The sequence below is a fragment of the Centruroides sculpturatus genome, unplaced genomic scaffold, assembly GCF_000671375.1.
Source record: "Centruroides sculpturatus isolate CEXI.00-Female unplaced genomic scaffold, Cexi_2.0 scaffold195, whole genome shotgun sequence".
Taxonomy (NCBI): Eukaryota; Metazoa; Arthropoda; class Arachnida; order Scorpiones; family Buthidae; genus Centruroides; species Centruroides sculpturatus.
The window spans coordinates 605,469-620,064 of record NW_019384511.1 but is presented as its reverse complement, the minus strand read 5'-3'; the positions used below and the strand labels follow the sequence as shown (position 1 = coordinate 620,064).

At 38.5% G+C, this 14,596-nt stretch overlaps 1 protein-coding gene and 1 non-coding gene across 2 annotated transcripts; both read left to right on the top strand.

Moving 5' to 3' along the window:
* The first annotated feature begins 12,366 nt into the window (after nt 1–12,366).
* On the top strand, nt 12,367–13,299 carry LOC111622442. The gene has a single exon (XM_023364817.1). It carries the CDS (start codon nt 12,367–12,369, stop codon nt 13,297–13,299), a length of 933 nt encoding a protein of 310 aa, XP_023220585.1.
* Nucleotides 13,300–13,566: 267 nt separating this feature from the next.
* LOC111622446 lies at nt 13,567–13,756 on the top strand. The gene has a single exon (XR_002756272.1). It is a non-coding gene; the product is annotated as a U2 spliceosomal RNA (small nuclear RNA).
* Nucleotides 13,757–14,596: the final 840 nt, after the last annotated feature.

Here is a 14,596-nt window from a genome sequence, read left to right as displayed (position 1 = left end):
AAATGGTCCTTTGATGTACGACGGATCAAGAAATGTTTTACGTTGTATCATTAATGATTTTAATCTTTATGACGTTTTTAGGAAATTTTATCCATGTTATCCGGGGTATACGTGGGAGGGACGCAAAATAAAGGAGAGACTGGATTGCATTTATGTGTCAGAAAGTATAGACAAAATAAAAAATATAAAATGTTATAGAGTAGAGACAGAGAACAAAAAGTTATCAGATCATAAGATGGTTCAGGTCGAGATAGAAATGAGTAAAAGAGAAGGAAGAGAAAAGAGAATTAAAATAACTAAAGAGATATTAGACGATGAAACTTTTAGGCAAAAAGTAAAAGAGATGTTAGATAAAAATGTAGGAGTAATAAATTGGGAAAGTTGGAATAGTTTAAAGAAAGGTATATTAAAAGAGGTAGAGAAGGCTTGGAAGAGACGTAAAAAGGTGAATTTTATAGGAATAAAAGTTTTACAGAGAGAGTTAACATTAGCTATTTTGCAAAATAAAGAGGAAGAGGTGGAAAAAATTGAAAGGAAAATAATAAGGGAAATTGATGAAAAGAATAAAAATAGTTATATTAGATATAAATTGGATAGATGCAGTATAAAAAGAGAGGCAGAGAGAGCGGTGTTTGAGAAGAAGGTAAAGATGAAGGAAAGTTTAGAGATAGATAGGTTAATTGATGAGTTTGGAAATGAGATAAGAAGTTCTGATCGGATAATACAAAAGTTTCATTCTTATTATACTTATTTATTTCGAGATTTACAAAATGATGAAACCGGAAGTGAGGATATTTTTAATGGAATTCGACCTGTAAAAGAAAAACAAGATAACGTGATAAATAAAGAAATAACGAAGGATGAGATAAGAGAGGCGATCCAGTCTCTCCATTTGCATAAAGCACCGGGAAGGGACAATATTAACGCGGAGTTTTATAGGTTTTTTGCCGATGATTTTATTAATATTTTTTATACTTTATACAAATTTACAGATTTTAATAGCACTTTTTGCTATGGGAAGATGATTTTAATAAATAAAAATGATAACATGGATACGGGGGTTTTAGACTTTAGACCTATTACTCTTTTAAATATTGATTTTAAAATTTATAGTATGATTATAGCAAAAAGAATCGAGTCGGTGTTTAAAAATTTTATAGGTAATACACAGAGTGCAGGTGTAAAAGATAGACGAATACAAAATAATATAGTGTTTTTACGACTTATACAGGATTATTATAAAGAAAGAGATGTACCGTTATCTTTGCTTTCTATTGATGTAAAGCGCGCTTTCGATATGGTAAATAGAGATGTGTTGTGGAAATTTTTGGAATGTTATGGACTGAATAGTGAAGAAATTTGGTATATAAAGCGTTTATATCAGGCCCCCAGAACTTTTATTTATTTAAATAATAAGACTTCAGATGAGATAGATTGTAATATTGGAGTGAGACAAGGTTGTCCAAGTTCAATGACACTATTTGCAATCTACATTGAGACTTTACTACAGAGTATAAATAATGATAAATTAATTGAATCGATATACATCCCCGGAATGATTGAGAGAGTTTTATATGTCACCCATGCTGATGATATTACCTTTTTAGTGGTAAATGGGTACAGTTTAAATAGGATACTGTTGAGACTACAGAATTTTTGTGAATTAACGGGGATGATGATAAATAGAAATAAATGTAAAATATTAGATGTAGTAGGAAATATAGGAATTGTACAGAGTGAAATAGAACGAGTGGACACAATAAGGGTACTGGGGGTCTGGTACGGAAAAAATGCACAGGTAAATAATATGAATGAAATAAAAGACAAGATAAAGACAGAAATAGATGATTGGTCGCAAAATTGGCTTTATATGCCGGAACGGGCACAAGTTATAAATAGAATTGTTATACCTAAAATGATTTATAAAATGTATATAACAAATTTAAGCCAAAATGACATAAAAGAAATAGAAAGATATATCTATAACTATCTTTGGAACAATACATTTGAACCCACAAATAGAAAAATTATGCGCAATGATTTAGAGAATGGGGGATGGGGAATGATTGAATTAAAGGACTTTGAAAACTCCTTACAGTTAAGTCTAATGATAAACATTTTAAGAGAGAAAAATCATCCATGTTTTTATCTTGTACGTTATATAATAGGGCCGATCTCTAAGTATTTTACTCAACTGGAGGCGAATTTCCCTTTCATGATTACAAATAAACGAAAATTTAAAAAATGGAGAGAGTTGTTAAGAAAAATAATTAATGATTTTGCTAATGTAATTAATTTAGACAGAAAAATAAGACCGATGCAGATTTATAGACTAATTCATAGTCAATATCCAAATATAAATATGATTAATAGTGGTCTTGATTGGCCTAAAATATGGAAGAAAATTTATAGCCTACCAGTTGAGTATATTGAAATTTCATGGAGAATACTGTCAAATGTTGTAATGAGTAAAGAATATTTACGTATATACCATAAAGTTAGAGATGAAAAATGTAGGAGATGTGGTGATGTGAAATCTATTGTGCACATTTTCTACGAGAGTCAAATCGCAAAATCAGCATGGTCCTGGGTCTCGAGGATATGGAAAATTAATATTGATTAATGTAAAATTAAGTATCAAACAGATTTAATATTAAGGAATCAGAGTGTATATTTATTAAATTGTTGTATAGCTCTAGTTAAACGTATGTTGTGGAAATGTCGGTATCTTTTGATAATTTGAAAGGAGGGTATGGAATGCTACCCTGTTGATTGTAAAAATTAAACAAGAATTGGGTTATAAAATCCGAAGTGATTTTGAAAAAATGTTGGAAAGAAAAAAAAATAGTTATCATCGAGGCACGGAAGTGATTTTTAAAATTCAGAATGAACAGATTACTTTTAATGATGATTGGTGAATTATTTTAATATACTTACCTTGTTTGTTATATTAACTTCTTTATTGTATGATGTATTTTTTCATGTCTTTGTGGTTGATACCTAAAGGAAAATTTAGGTTGTAAATTCTGCCATTTTGGTATTTTTATAATGTAAAATTTTATATTTACCTGTTATATTCTTACCTGTGTATTTAATGCAGGTTTTTTGTAAACTTCTAGTTATGGTTTTTTTGGCATGTTTTGTTAAATGCTTTATTTAAATGTATTCTTGGTGTTACTAACAAATTGATTTATATTGTCGGGTTGTAAGAATTGTATGTATATTTAACATTTTGTAAGTTTTATGTGGTTTAAAAATAAATGCACATTTCGCGCTTGCCTCTTCTTCTGGACAGCCTGCGGGACTATATCAGGTTGTTTTTCTGCTGCTGCATGCTTGGAGATGTCTTGAAGGAAATCCATTTGGAAATGAAATGTTTTGGAGTATAGTTAGGCAAAATTACAAACTTTAAAACCACAGTATCTGTTCTCTGATCTGGCTGTATTCGTAAGTATCTAGATTTTTGTTTTTTCACTGTTCTATAGCCTTTTCTCTTCGCTGAAAGGTTGGCCTGCACGCTTGAAACACAGCGTGTATTCGCTGACCGGACAGCAAATCTTTCCCCCTTTTGTGGCGGGTTCGCCCCCACACTATCCCCTTACCCTGATGTGGAGCTCACACCAGGTTTTCTTTCCTTCCCCTACCACCTGCCTATGGGTCAGTCGTATTCCCCTTCATACTTCCAGTGCTTCCTTTTGGTCTTAGCGAGTCTGCAGTTTGTATAGTGCAGTGATCGTGTGCTATTTGGATACCATTGGAATACAGTGTGCCCATTGGATTATTGTGCGTTCATTGGATAACAGTGCACCTATTGGATTACAGTGCCTATAGGAATATAGTGTATTGTGTATGTGTGCCCAATTGGATAAAATAAGATACCAAAATGGATAAACCATCTACAAGTAGTGCTTCATGGGGAGAAAGTGAAATCCCCAACGACCACGAAATGTTGAATCAAGATGATTCAATCAGTGTGTGTGAAAAAGACCCAATATTGGATACTCCGATAAGTGAAGAAGAAAAGGACAAAATTAAAAAATACACAACAATTAAATCAGTGAGAATAACAGCCCAACAGAGAATGGACACCATAGAACTCATTAAAGTGTGTGAAAGTCGTCTGCAAAAAGAAGGAGCTGTGAAACAAGTATGCTATCATCCGAAAGGAATAGTAGAAATTAAACTTGATTCAGTTGAAGATAAAGAGCATCTCATAGGAAGGGATATACAGGTAGGAGGAGTTAATTATACAATAGAGAGTTTAGAGACAGAATTAATCTCAATAACGGTAAGATTAGTACCCTACGAGATAGATGAAACATTATTAAAAGAGATATTAGGGAAATACGGCAAAGTCATAAATATATACCCTTTATACTATCCGGGAACCAAAGTAAAGACAGGTAGTTATCGAGTCCCCATAGTTACTAGAAAAAAGATACCTAGCTATTTAGAAATATTTGGAAAAAGAATACAAATTTTATACGTAGGAGTTAGAAAGGAATGTTTGCGTTGCGGCGATCCTGATCACGAAATCAAGGATTGTCCGGTAAAAAAAATGTTATAGATGCAAAAGTATTCAGCATTTAATTAAAAATTGCCCCGCCTGTTATAATTGTGGAAAAGTCCATAATAAGGAACAACAATGTCCTAAACAGACATTTGCGGATATCTGTAAAAAAGGTCCACGTAAACAAAGCCTAGAAAGAAGAGAAAGAAGTTTAGATAAATGGAAAAAGGAGAAACAAACAAAAAATAAGGTAGTAGAGATAGAGGAATTAGAAACTGAGGAAATAGATATAGATCAAAGTAATACAAACACAAAACAAGAAAACAACATAAATGAAAATTCAGAAAATAGTCAAATAGAAAGTATAGAAAACAGTCAAATAGAAAACTTAGAAAACAGTCAAATAGAAAGCGTAGAAAATAGCCAAACAACAAGCATAGAAAGAGGGCAGAAACCCACCAAAGAAATAATCAAACAACCTATAATAGAAATAAGTAGATGCGAGGAAATAACACCAGAAAGAAAGGGAAAAAGAAAAGTTAGTAGAAAAAGAACAATCAAAGAAAGGAATGTGAAAAGACATATACAAATATACAACTTAGAAAAGAGAACAGATTTAACAGAAGCACAGAAAATAGCTGAATTAAATAAACTAGTAGGAAAAATGGCAGAACAATCAGGAATGAGAAAAACTTTATCAGCCACTGACCTGTATAGGCTAGCGAAAGAAACAGATAGCAAAACCAATAATGGGTAGTAAAAATAATATAAATATAAGAACCATAAATATTTCTGGTTTTAGGAGTAAAGAAAAACAAATATATATGTTAAATTTAGTATTAACTCATGATATTGACATCTTGCTATTGCAAGACACAAATATTTATGATTTCAATGACCTCAGAATGTTAAGAAAAATTTTTGTAGAATATAATATATATGCATCATTTGCCACGAGAAGAAGCACTGGGGTCCTAACTTTAATTCATAAAAGGTTAAAAGTTAGTGATTTTAGAACTGATTCAGAAGGTAGGATTATTGTTGTAGACTTTCAGATAAAAAACAGATTAATGAAAATAGTTAATCTATATGCCCCTCCATGTGTGTCCTTGAGAAGAGATTTCTTTCATGAACTGCCCAAATATATCAGCGGAGGGAGAGATATAATAATAGCTGGTGATTTTAATTGCATGTTAAGTGGAAATGACAAGAATGGACCTCTTATGCCAGATGGTACTAGGAAAATTTTAACAAAAATAATAGAAGACTACCACCTTATAGATAGTTATCGTCATAAATATCCAAATTCTCCAGGATACACATGGGAAAGTAGAGGCATAAAAGAAAGGTTAGACCGCATATATATAAATGGTATAATAGGTAACATAAATGATATAAATTTATATAGATTAACTGTTGACGATAGAAACCTATCAGACCACAAATGATAGAAATAAAATTAGATATTGATAATAACAACAAACAAAGGAACAAAATCAAATTAACAAAAGAAATTCTTGATGATATTGAATTTCAAAACAAAATTAAAAATCTATTAGAGAATAATAAAAAAGATATAAATTGGAAAAATTGGAACAATATAAAAAAAGAAATAGAGAATATCACTGAACATACTTGGAGAAAAATAAAAAGAAAAAGATTTGATAAAATAAAATACCTACAAAGGATTCTTAGTATGAAAATAATTGAAAATAAAATTGAGGATATTAAAAGCATTGAAGAAGAGATCAGTATAGAACTAGACAATAGAGTAAAAGACAACTACGTAAGGTATAGGATGAATAAAATTGGAATTAGCAGACAGGCGGAAAAGATAGTTTTCGAAAAAAAGAACAAACATAGAGAAACGCTTGAAATTAATAGCTTGATTATTGATAACAAAATAACAACTAATGAAAACAATATAAAAAATGAATTTGAAAAATTTTACACTCACCTTTATAGCAGACCCACAACTAACTGGAGTTACTGGGATGAAGTAAGCAAATACATTAAACCTATAAAAGATTACAATGATAATATCATTAACAAAGAAATCACCAAAGATGAGATTAGTGAAGCTATTAATGATTTACATATAAGAAAAGCAGCTGGAACTGATAGGATCCCAGCGGAAATATATAAGTTTTTCAATAATGATTTTGAAGAATTATTCTTCAACTTATTTAAAAATGAGACAAGGGAGAAAACTTTTAACCAAGGGAAGATGGTATTAATAAACAAAAAAGACAACATAGGTAAAAAAGTAGGGGACTTTAGACCAATCACCCTTCTAAATTTAGATTACAAAATTTATAGCAACATATTATGTAAAAGACTTGAAAACCTTTTTAGAAACCATATAGGGGCTACACAAAGCGCTGGAATTAAAGACAGATCGATTCAAAACAATATCATGTTTATAAACCTTTTACAAGAATTATACACAAAACGTGGCATACCCCTAGCAATCCTTTCCATAGACGTAGAAAAAGCGTTTGACTCAATAAACAGAGAAGTACTATGGAAAATCTTATACAGTTTTGGTCTAAATGAGAAAGAAATAAACGCAATAAAAACACTCTATCAAGATCCCTTCACTAAAATCCTAATTAATAATAATGAATCCAATGACATTGATTGTAAAGCTGGGGTACGCCAGGGGTGCCCCAGTTCCATGATATTATTTACTATATATTTAGAAGTTTTATTGAAAATGGTCAGTAATGATAACATTGTTACTCCGGTACACATCCCAGGCATGAACAAAAACATTAAATACATAGCGCACGCAGACGATGTCAACTTCTTTATTTTAGACAAACCATCTCTTAATAGAACAATTAGACACATAGAGAACTTCAGAGCACTTACCGGTATGAAAATTAATGAGAAAAAAAGTAAACTTTTCTGTATCAACAGCCAGTTAACTTGTGACATAATGGATATAGAGATAGTTGATGACATAAAAATTTTTGGTGTTTGGTTCGGCAAAAACAATAGACAAAAAAATCTGGAAAATATGATACAAAAGATTGACGAGGGGATTAAAGACTGGAGCACTAATTGGTTCTATTTACCAGAGCGTACAATAATAGCAAACAGAATATTAATAGCTAAAATTATGTACACACTATATGTGACTAGACTATCAAACGAAGATATTAAAGCTATAGAAAAAAAGATATACCAATTTATTTGGCAAAATACATTTGAACCTTTAAGTAGAAAAATTATGAGAAATAATACAACAGAAGGAGGTTGGAAATACTGGGATCTGAAAAACCTAGAAACCTCACTACAAATTGCTAATATGATTAACTCCATGAAAAAACAAGACCACCCTTTGAGTGACATTACGCAGTATATTCTCGGCCCCGTCACAAGGAAGATAACACAATTACAGATTAACAAGCCCTTTATTATTGACAACAATAAGAAATATAAAGAGTGGAGAAAAGTTATTGCTGAAATTACAAACAACAATGACCAAATATGTAACATAGATAGGAAAACCCGCCCCAGTGATATTTATAAGAAAATCCATAAGCAACATATGAGCATAGCAATGCAAAACAGCTACTTAAACTGGAACACAATATGGCAAAACATAGATCAACTTCCAGCTGAATGGAAGGAAACAACATGGAGAATGCTACAAAACATAGTGATGACTAAATCATACCTAAGAATATACATAAACAGTCGTGATGACAAGTGTTCAAGATGTGGTCAAAGTGAAACAATAGAACATCTCTTTTATGAATGCAACATTGCCAAACAAGTATGGGCATGGATAAATAAAATTTGGAAGATAAAAATCAATTGGGACAATATAAAATATCACATGAACTTCACAATAAGAAACCAAAACAGATATATGCTGAATTGGACAATAGGACTTGTTAAAAGAACTTTATGGAAACAGAGATGTGTCCTAACATATGAAAGAAAAAGATGGAATGCAACATTAATAGTGACTAAAATAAGAGAAGAAGCTAAACTGAAAATAAAAATTGACATAGAAAAATTACTTCCACATGACTTCAACAATCTATACAAAGGGACAAAAAATATAATATGGAAAGAGGACAATGACAAAATTTTATTTAACGACGAATGGTGAACACAATTCAACAAACATTGTCGGGTGTCAAACAACAAGTTTGATAATGTAAAAATATAGGGTTATGATATATTGTCGGGCTAAAACTTATGTTCATACTAACAAATATATATGTCGCGTTGTGCTATGTGAACTAACAAACAGACGTTACTAAGTGCAATATAAAAAGTAAAATATTGTCGAATGTTAAACAACAAGTTTGTTAACGTAAAAATATAGTGTTATGATATATTGTCGGGTTTAAAACTTATGTTTATATGTCACAATGTGCTATGTAAATTAACAATTCAAACATGAGTTGATGAGTGCATAGTAAAAAGTTAAATATTGTCGGGTGTTAAACAACAAGTCTGTTAATGTAAAAATATAATGTCGGGTTTAAAAGCTATGTTCATACTAACAAATATATATGTCGCTATGTGCTATGTCAACTAATCAATTACAAACAGATGTCGCTAAGTGCAATGTAAACAGTTAAATTTAATTGTCGGGCACAAGATTTGTATAAAATAATTGTGAATCTCAGTACGCTAAACAGCGATATGTGACTTTCAAACTTTAATAAATGTTTTAGTATCTGTTCTTATCAGCTTGATGGTTCCTCAGTAAAACAAGCTCCAGACCTGGATTTCGAGACACACATTGCTCCCCAGTCCTCTGGGTAAGTATACTTTTATTTTTGGTTTCCTTTCCTAATACTCTTCTCCCTTCCGCCAGAAGAGCGGCCTGCACGGTTTAAACGCACCGTGTATTCGCTGCTTGACTGGCAACACTTTCGTCTATCGCTACCAGCTTAGGTTGGTTGCTTTCCCGGTGCTCCACTTGGACACCCCGTGGCTCTCACTCGTGGGACCCGTGGTGCTTCACCTAGGACACCTCTTCTCTTCCCCTTCCTGCCCCTTCTTGGTTGGCTGCTCTGCACCCCAGGGGGCACTTCACTTGCTATCCTTCTCTCGGTCGATTCACACATTTGATCATTGCCAGTATGACAGAACTGACCGTTCTTGTCCCACTACACCCACCACACGGGTGTCAGTTATGCCTGCCGATACCCCGCGACTATGCGGATCATGCCGGCCTTGTGAAACACCTTAAGCACGTCCATGGCACCACCGTTAGGTTCGAGTGCCGGGCCTGTGGCTATTGTCACGATAAGCTTAAGGTGATCAAGGCCCACCAACTAAAGGCTGATGACTGCCGCACTAGGATAGAGGCATGCTCTCCTCCGTCCCCACTTCCGGCGGATCGTAAAAAGGTCTGTATCCCGACAAGGCCTAGGAAGCCCTACGTTCGTAGGAAGCCCCGGACCCCGGCTTCTCCGACCGACAGCAGCGACTCTTCATGGCAGTCCACGACTCCATCCCCGTCCACCAGGCCGACTACATCCCGCATTAGGAGGACCACGAGATCACTGCGCACCATCCCTGAAGGTGAACAACTGACGCAGAATACCGCTACCCCCAGTGAGTCAGCTGTACCATCGCCTTGCAACCAGACCACCGGCACTACCACACAGTGCATTACCACCGAGGAGCCGCTGCCACTGGCCACCACGACTGAGAAGTCACCCAGGAGACGTAGGCGCTCCAAGCGACTAAACCCGACGACACCCTCGCCCGGCGACCTCAACCATCCTAGTCCAGCCAACTCCGACCATCCGGCAACTCCCAGGCCCAGAAGCGAACCCACGACACCACCAGGTAGGACCTCCCCTGACTCTATCTCTTTTGAAGGCCTACCACCAACCGCAGAAGACCATGCTGCCGCAACAGTGCCACCATGTGTCCCCAGTCCACGTGTGCCACCCCTCGTCCCGCAGCAACCGCCACCTCCATCGCAGCCACCCTCCGATCTAGACAACGGCCCACCACAATGGGTTCTTGCATGGGCAGAACGCTTCAATAGCGCCGTCGACGAAGACATGTTCGAGCACATCCTAATGGAGTTCATACGACTTACGTACGATATCTGTGACATACAAGGCCCGAGACGGGGCCGGAACAACGCACATAGTCACAACCCTCCAAGTCAGCTCGAGGCTAGCATAATCCAGAGACTTTATCGAACCAACAGAAAGCGGGCGTTTGACCGTATCGTTGGTGGAGACTCTCGTTTCTGCCAAATTGACGCAATAAGTATCCACAACCACTTTAGGAACATCAATGAAGCACAGCCACATGTCTGCTCCACGCCTGTTCCTGCTGCACCTGATCCTGCCCCCGCCACCAGGGACCCTATCAACGTCGGATTTACACCTGAGGAAGTCGCCAACCGCATAGCCAAGGGCCACAACACCGCCCCCGGCCCAGACAAGATCCGCTATCTACACTGGAGGAGAGTTGACCCCAGCGGCATCATCCTGTCTGCCATCTTCAATGCGGTCCAACGGATAGGGCATGTCCCGCACGATTGGCGAGAGTCTACTACTGTCCTCATCCATAAGAAGGGCGACCTCACCGACCTACGTAACTGGAGGCCCATATGCCTCTCTAACACCCTGGGGAAATTATATACAGCCTGTCTGGCGGATAGGCTCCTCAAGTGGTGTGAGGCCAACAACAGACTTTCAACAGCGCAGAAGGGCTTCCTGCACTATCAGGGATGCGTCGAACATAATTTTGTCCTTAAATCCATTATTCAAGACGCACGACGCACCCGAAGGGAATGCTTCATTGCTTGGCTTGACATCGCCAATGCTTTTGGTAGCATTCCACATGGCGTTATCTGGGAATCCCTAAAGTGGCATGGGTTGCACCCCGACGCCATTACCACCATTCAACAACTCTACACTGGCTCTACTACTAGGATCCGGACTTGCACCGGGTACACAGAACCGGTTGCAATGCTATCCGGCGTCCATCAGGGGTGCCCCATCAGCCCCCTCCTCTTCATTCTAACTGTCGAACCAGCTCTACGCCGCCTCCGGTCCCTGGGCAAAGGCTACAACTTCCATAATATCACCGTGGATGCTCTCGCTTACGCCGACGATGTCGCCCTTGTGAGCAGCAGTAGCAGCGGACTACAAGAGCAACTGGACTCGATCGAAGAATGGGCAAAATGGGCCGGAATTAAATTCAACAATTCCAAATGTGGAACGCTTTCGGTACTAGGTAAGTCTCATACCTCTGGAAATAACACCTTTTCTCTTTACCAGAAAGACTTACCAAAGTTGGGAAACGATGATGCCTACAGACACCTGGGCGTTCCTACAAGATTCTCAAAATGTGATACCGAAGCGGCAACCACCGATAGCGTAATCAACGACATAACTAAAATCGACTCATCTCATCTGGCGCCGTGGCAGAAGGTAGACGCCTTGAACACCTTTATCATGCCAAGACTCACCTTCTGCCTCACCACGGGTACTGCCCCCAAGAAAACGCTCGACCGCATCGACAGAACCATCACACGCCACGTTAAAAGGTGGCTTAGTGTACCCCAACGAGCCAGCAATGAAATAGTGTTCCTCTCATACAAACAAGGAGGTGCAAATGTCACCCCTTCTAGTCATCTGGCTGACATCGCCCAGATATCCCATGCTGTGCACCTCTTCAGCTCCCGTGACGAGGACATCATCAAAGTAGCTCTAGGTGCCCTGCACGACGTGGTCTCATCCCGCATATAGCGCCAGCCCAGCACCAGCGACATCTGCCAATACCTGAACGGGTCCATGGAGGGAGACCTCGGCAATCCGTCGAAAGATATTACATCGATGTGGACCCGGCTCAGAATGGCAACGAGGAGACTGCGCAAACGGATAGACATCAATTGGATCGAAGGCCCCGACAACACCCCCACCATCGCCTTTGAAAATAACGCCATCCGCTTGAAGGGCTGTCGGCACACACTAGACCGCCTCCTAAAGTTCCACTACCTACAGCGTCTGACTGCAAAACCGGACCAGGGCAAGGCCTTTAAGATTACGGCCAGAAGCGAGGTAAGTAATCATTTCCTGAACAACGGAAACTACACTCGCTTCTCAGACTGGCGCTTTATTCATCGCGCCAGACTGAGCGTCGTTGCCCTACGTGGCCACAAGCGTTTCGGCAACGAAACCAAAGCTTGCCGCCGTTGTGGCTTCGTCCGTGAGACCCTATCGCATGTTCTATGTCACTGTCCGCCTAACTTTAGGCTGATTACACATAGACATAATGCCGTCTTAAACAGACTTGTAAACGCCATCCAGCCGAAAGACGCCACAATCCTTATCAACCAACGCGTCCCAGGCTTTGAGGAGAACTGTCGCCCGGACCTTGTCGTGCTCCACGAGGCCTCCAAATCCGCCACCATCGTGGATGTCACGACACCCTTTGAAAATGGACTACCAGCATTCGAAGCGGCGCGTGAAGAAAAGGAGCGTAAGTACAGCAATCTCGTCAGCCACTTCCGGAACAAGAACTACGATACCTTTTTCGGCACATTCATCATTGGCGCGCTTGGAGGGTACGATCCATCGAACGAAGCCACCCTCCAGCGTTTGGGCATTAGCAGACGCTATGCAGCCATGATGAAACGGCTAATGGTGAGTGATGCGATACGGTGGAGCAACAACATCTACAGGCAACACCTGGGAGACCGGTCGCATCAACCACCACAGCAAGTACAGCTGCAACTACAACGTTCAAACTCCACCTCTGTACCTTCGCGTGGCAGGCACTTTTGAGCCCATGTAACCGCGCTTTACTCTCTTTGTGTTCTCTGGCTGGCAACGCACCCATGTCCGCGATTCACTTTACCTTGTTGTACGTGTCGGCACCTAACACGCCCACGTGTCTCTACTTCTCTAAACATTGTATACTTGACTGGCTGGCAACTGTGCCCATGTTCCTATTCTATACCTGTACATAATATTACTTTTGTCGCGCTACACGTATCGTTGTGTACCTCCACAACGTATATTCATCATCTTTGCCTATATTCAACCTGTAACATATTTTAATTTTTGATATAAATAAAGGCTTTTGAAATCTGATCTTATCAGCTTGATATCTGATACGGTTTCCATCGGAGACCTTCGATATTAACCTGATTTTTGGAACGGGGCGGGAAAGGGGGCTTGCTCCCTCCCCGCCGCGGGTTGCTCTGGCCTGGCACTTATTGCCAGAGATAGCCCACCCCCCTTTGGGGGGAAATAAATAATAAAAGATAGAGAAATTAATTATTGAAGAAAAAAATTTTTTTTCTTTTTCCAGTTGGTTGTCATTCACGGAAGATGCCAGAGGAGCGATTACAGTAATTGCAAGACATTCTCCAAGCAAGGATTAGCAGGAAAAAGAAATGTGGCGAATTGCAGAAGAAAAGGTAAGAGAAAATGCGGATGGCGATAAACCGCCATCGCCGCATACTTCCGGTACGCTACGATGAATCTGAGCGATGCGAGAAAGACGTTCCCGTGCTTTTGGTCAAAATCGCTAATCGGCGATTCGAAGTTATTGAAGAAAAATGAAATGTGCAATTTTTTCAGAGTGTGACTACTGTGGACAACATGCATGGCCTGCACGTAGAAGGCCCAGGCAGCCCAGGAAAGGTAAGCCTCACTCTTTACATAGGAGTATGGAACGAGTGCGACATTTTTCTAAAATAACGGACAAAAGCGAATTGTTTCAAAATTATTGCATGCAATATATTGTAATATCGAATCGGCAAATATTCTACGTTACATACTGAAATTTCTAATGTAGTTTGCTAGCGAAAAAATATTTAGCATCGAAATGCTATGAGTATTCCACCAACGCAACGCGGGTACGGGCTGCGGCATAATTTCCTCCAGTGATGATTGGTGACCAACAGGAGTTTTATGCCGTTGACAGGCAATACCCATGCAATACGTGACATTTCCTGTAGCCTTTTGCATCGTCACCTATCGTTTCCTGATGTTCTTTCGTGTGTTTTAACGGATATTTGCCGATCGACGTAACCTGGACACACCGCAGGTGTTTTGTATGTCTCCACACTTGGCC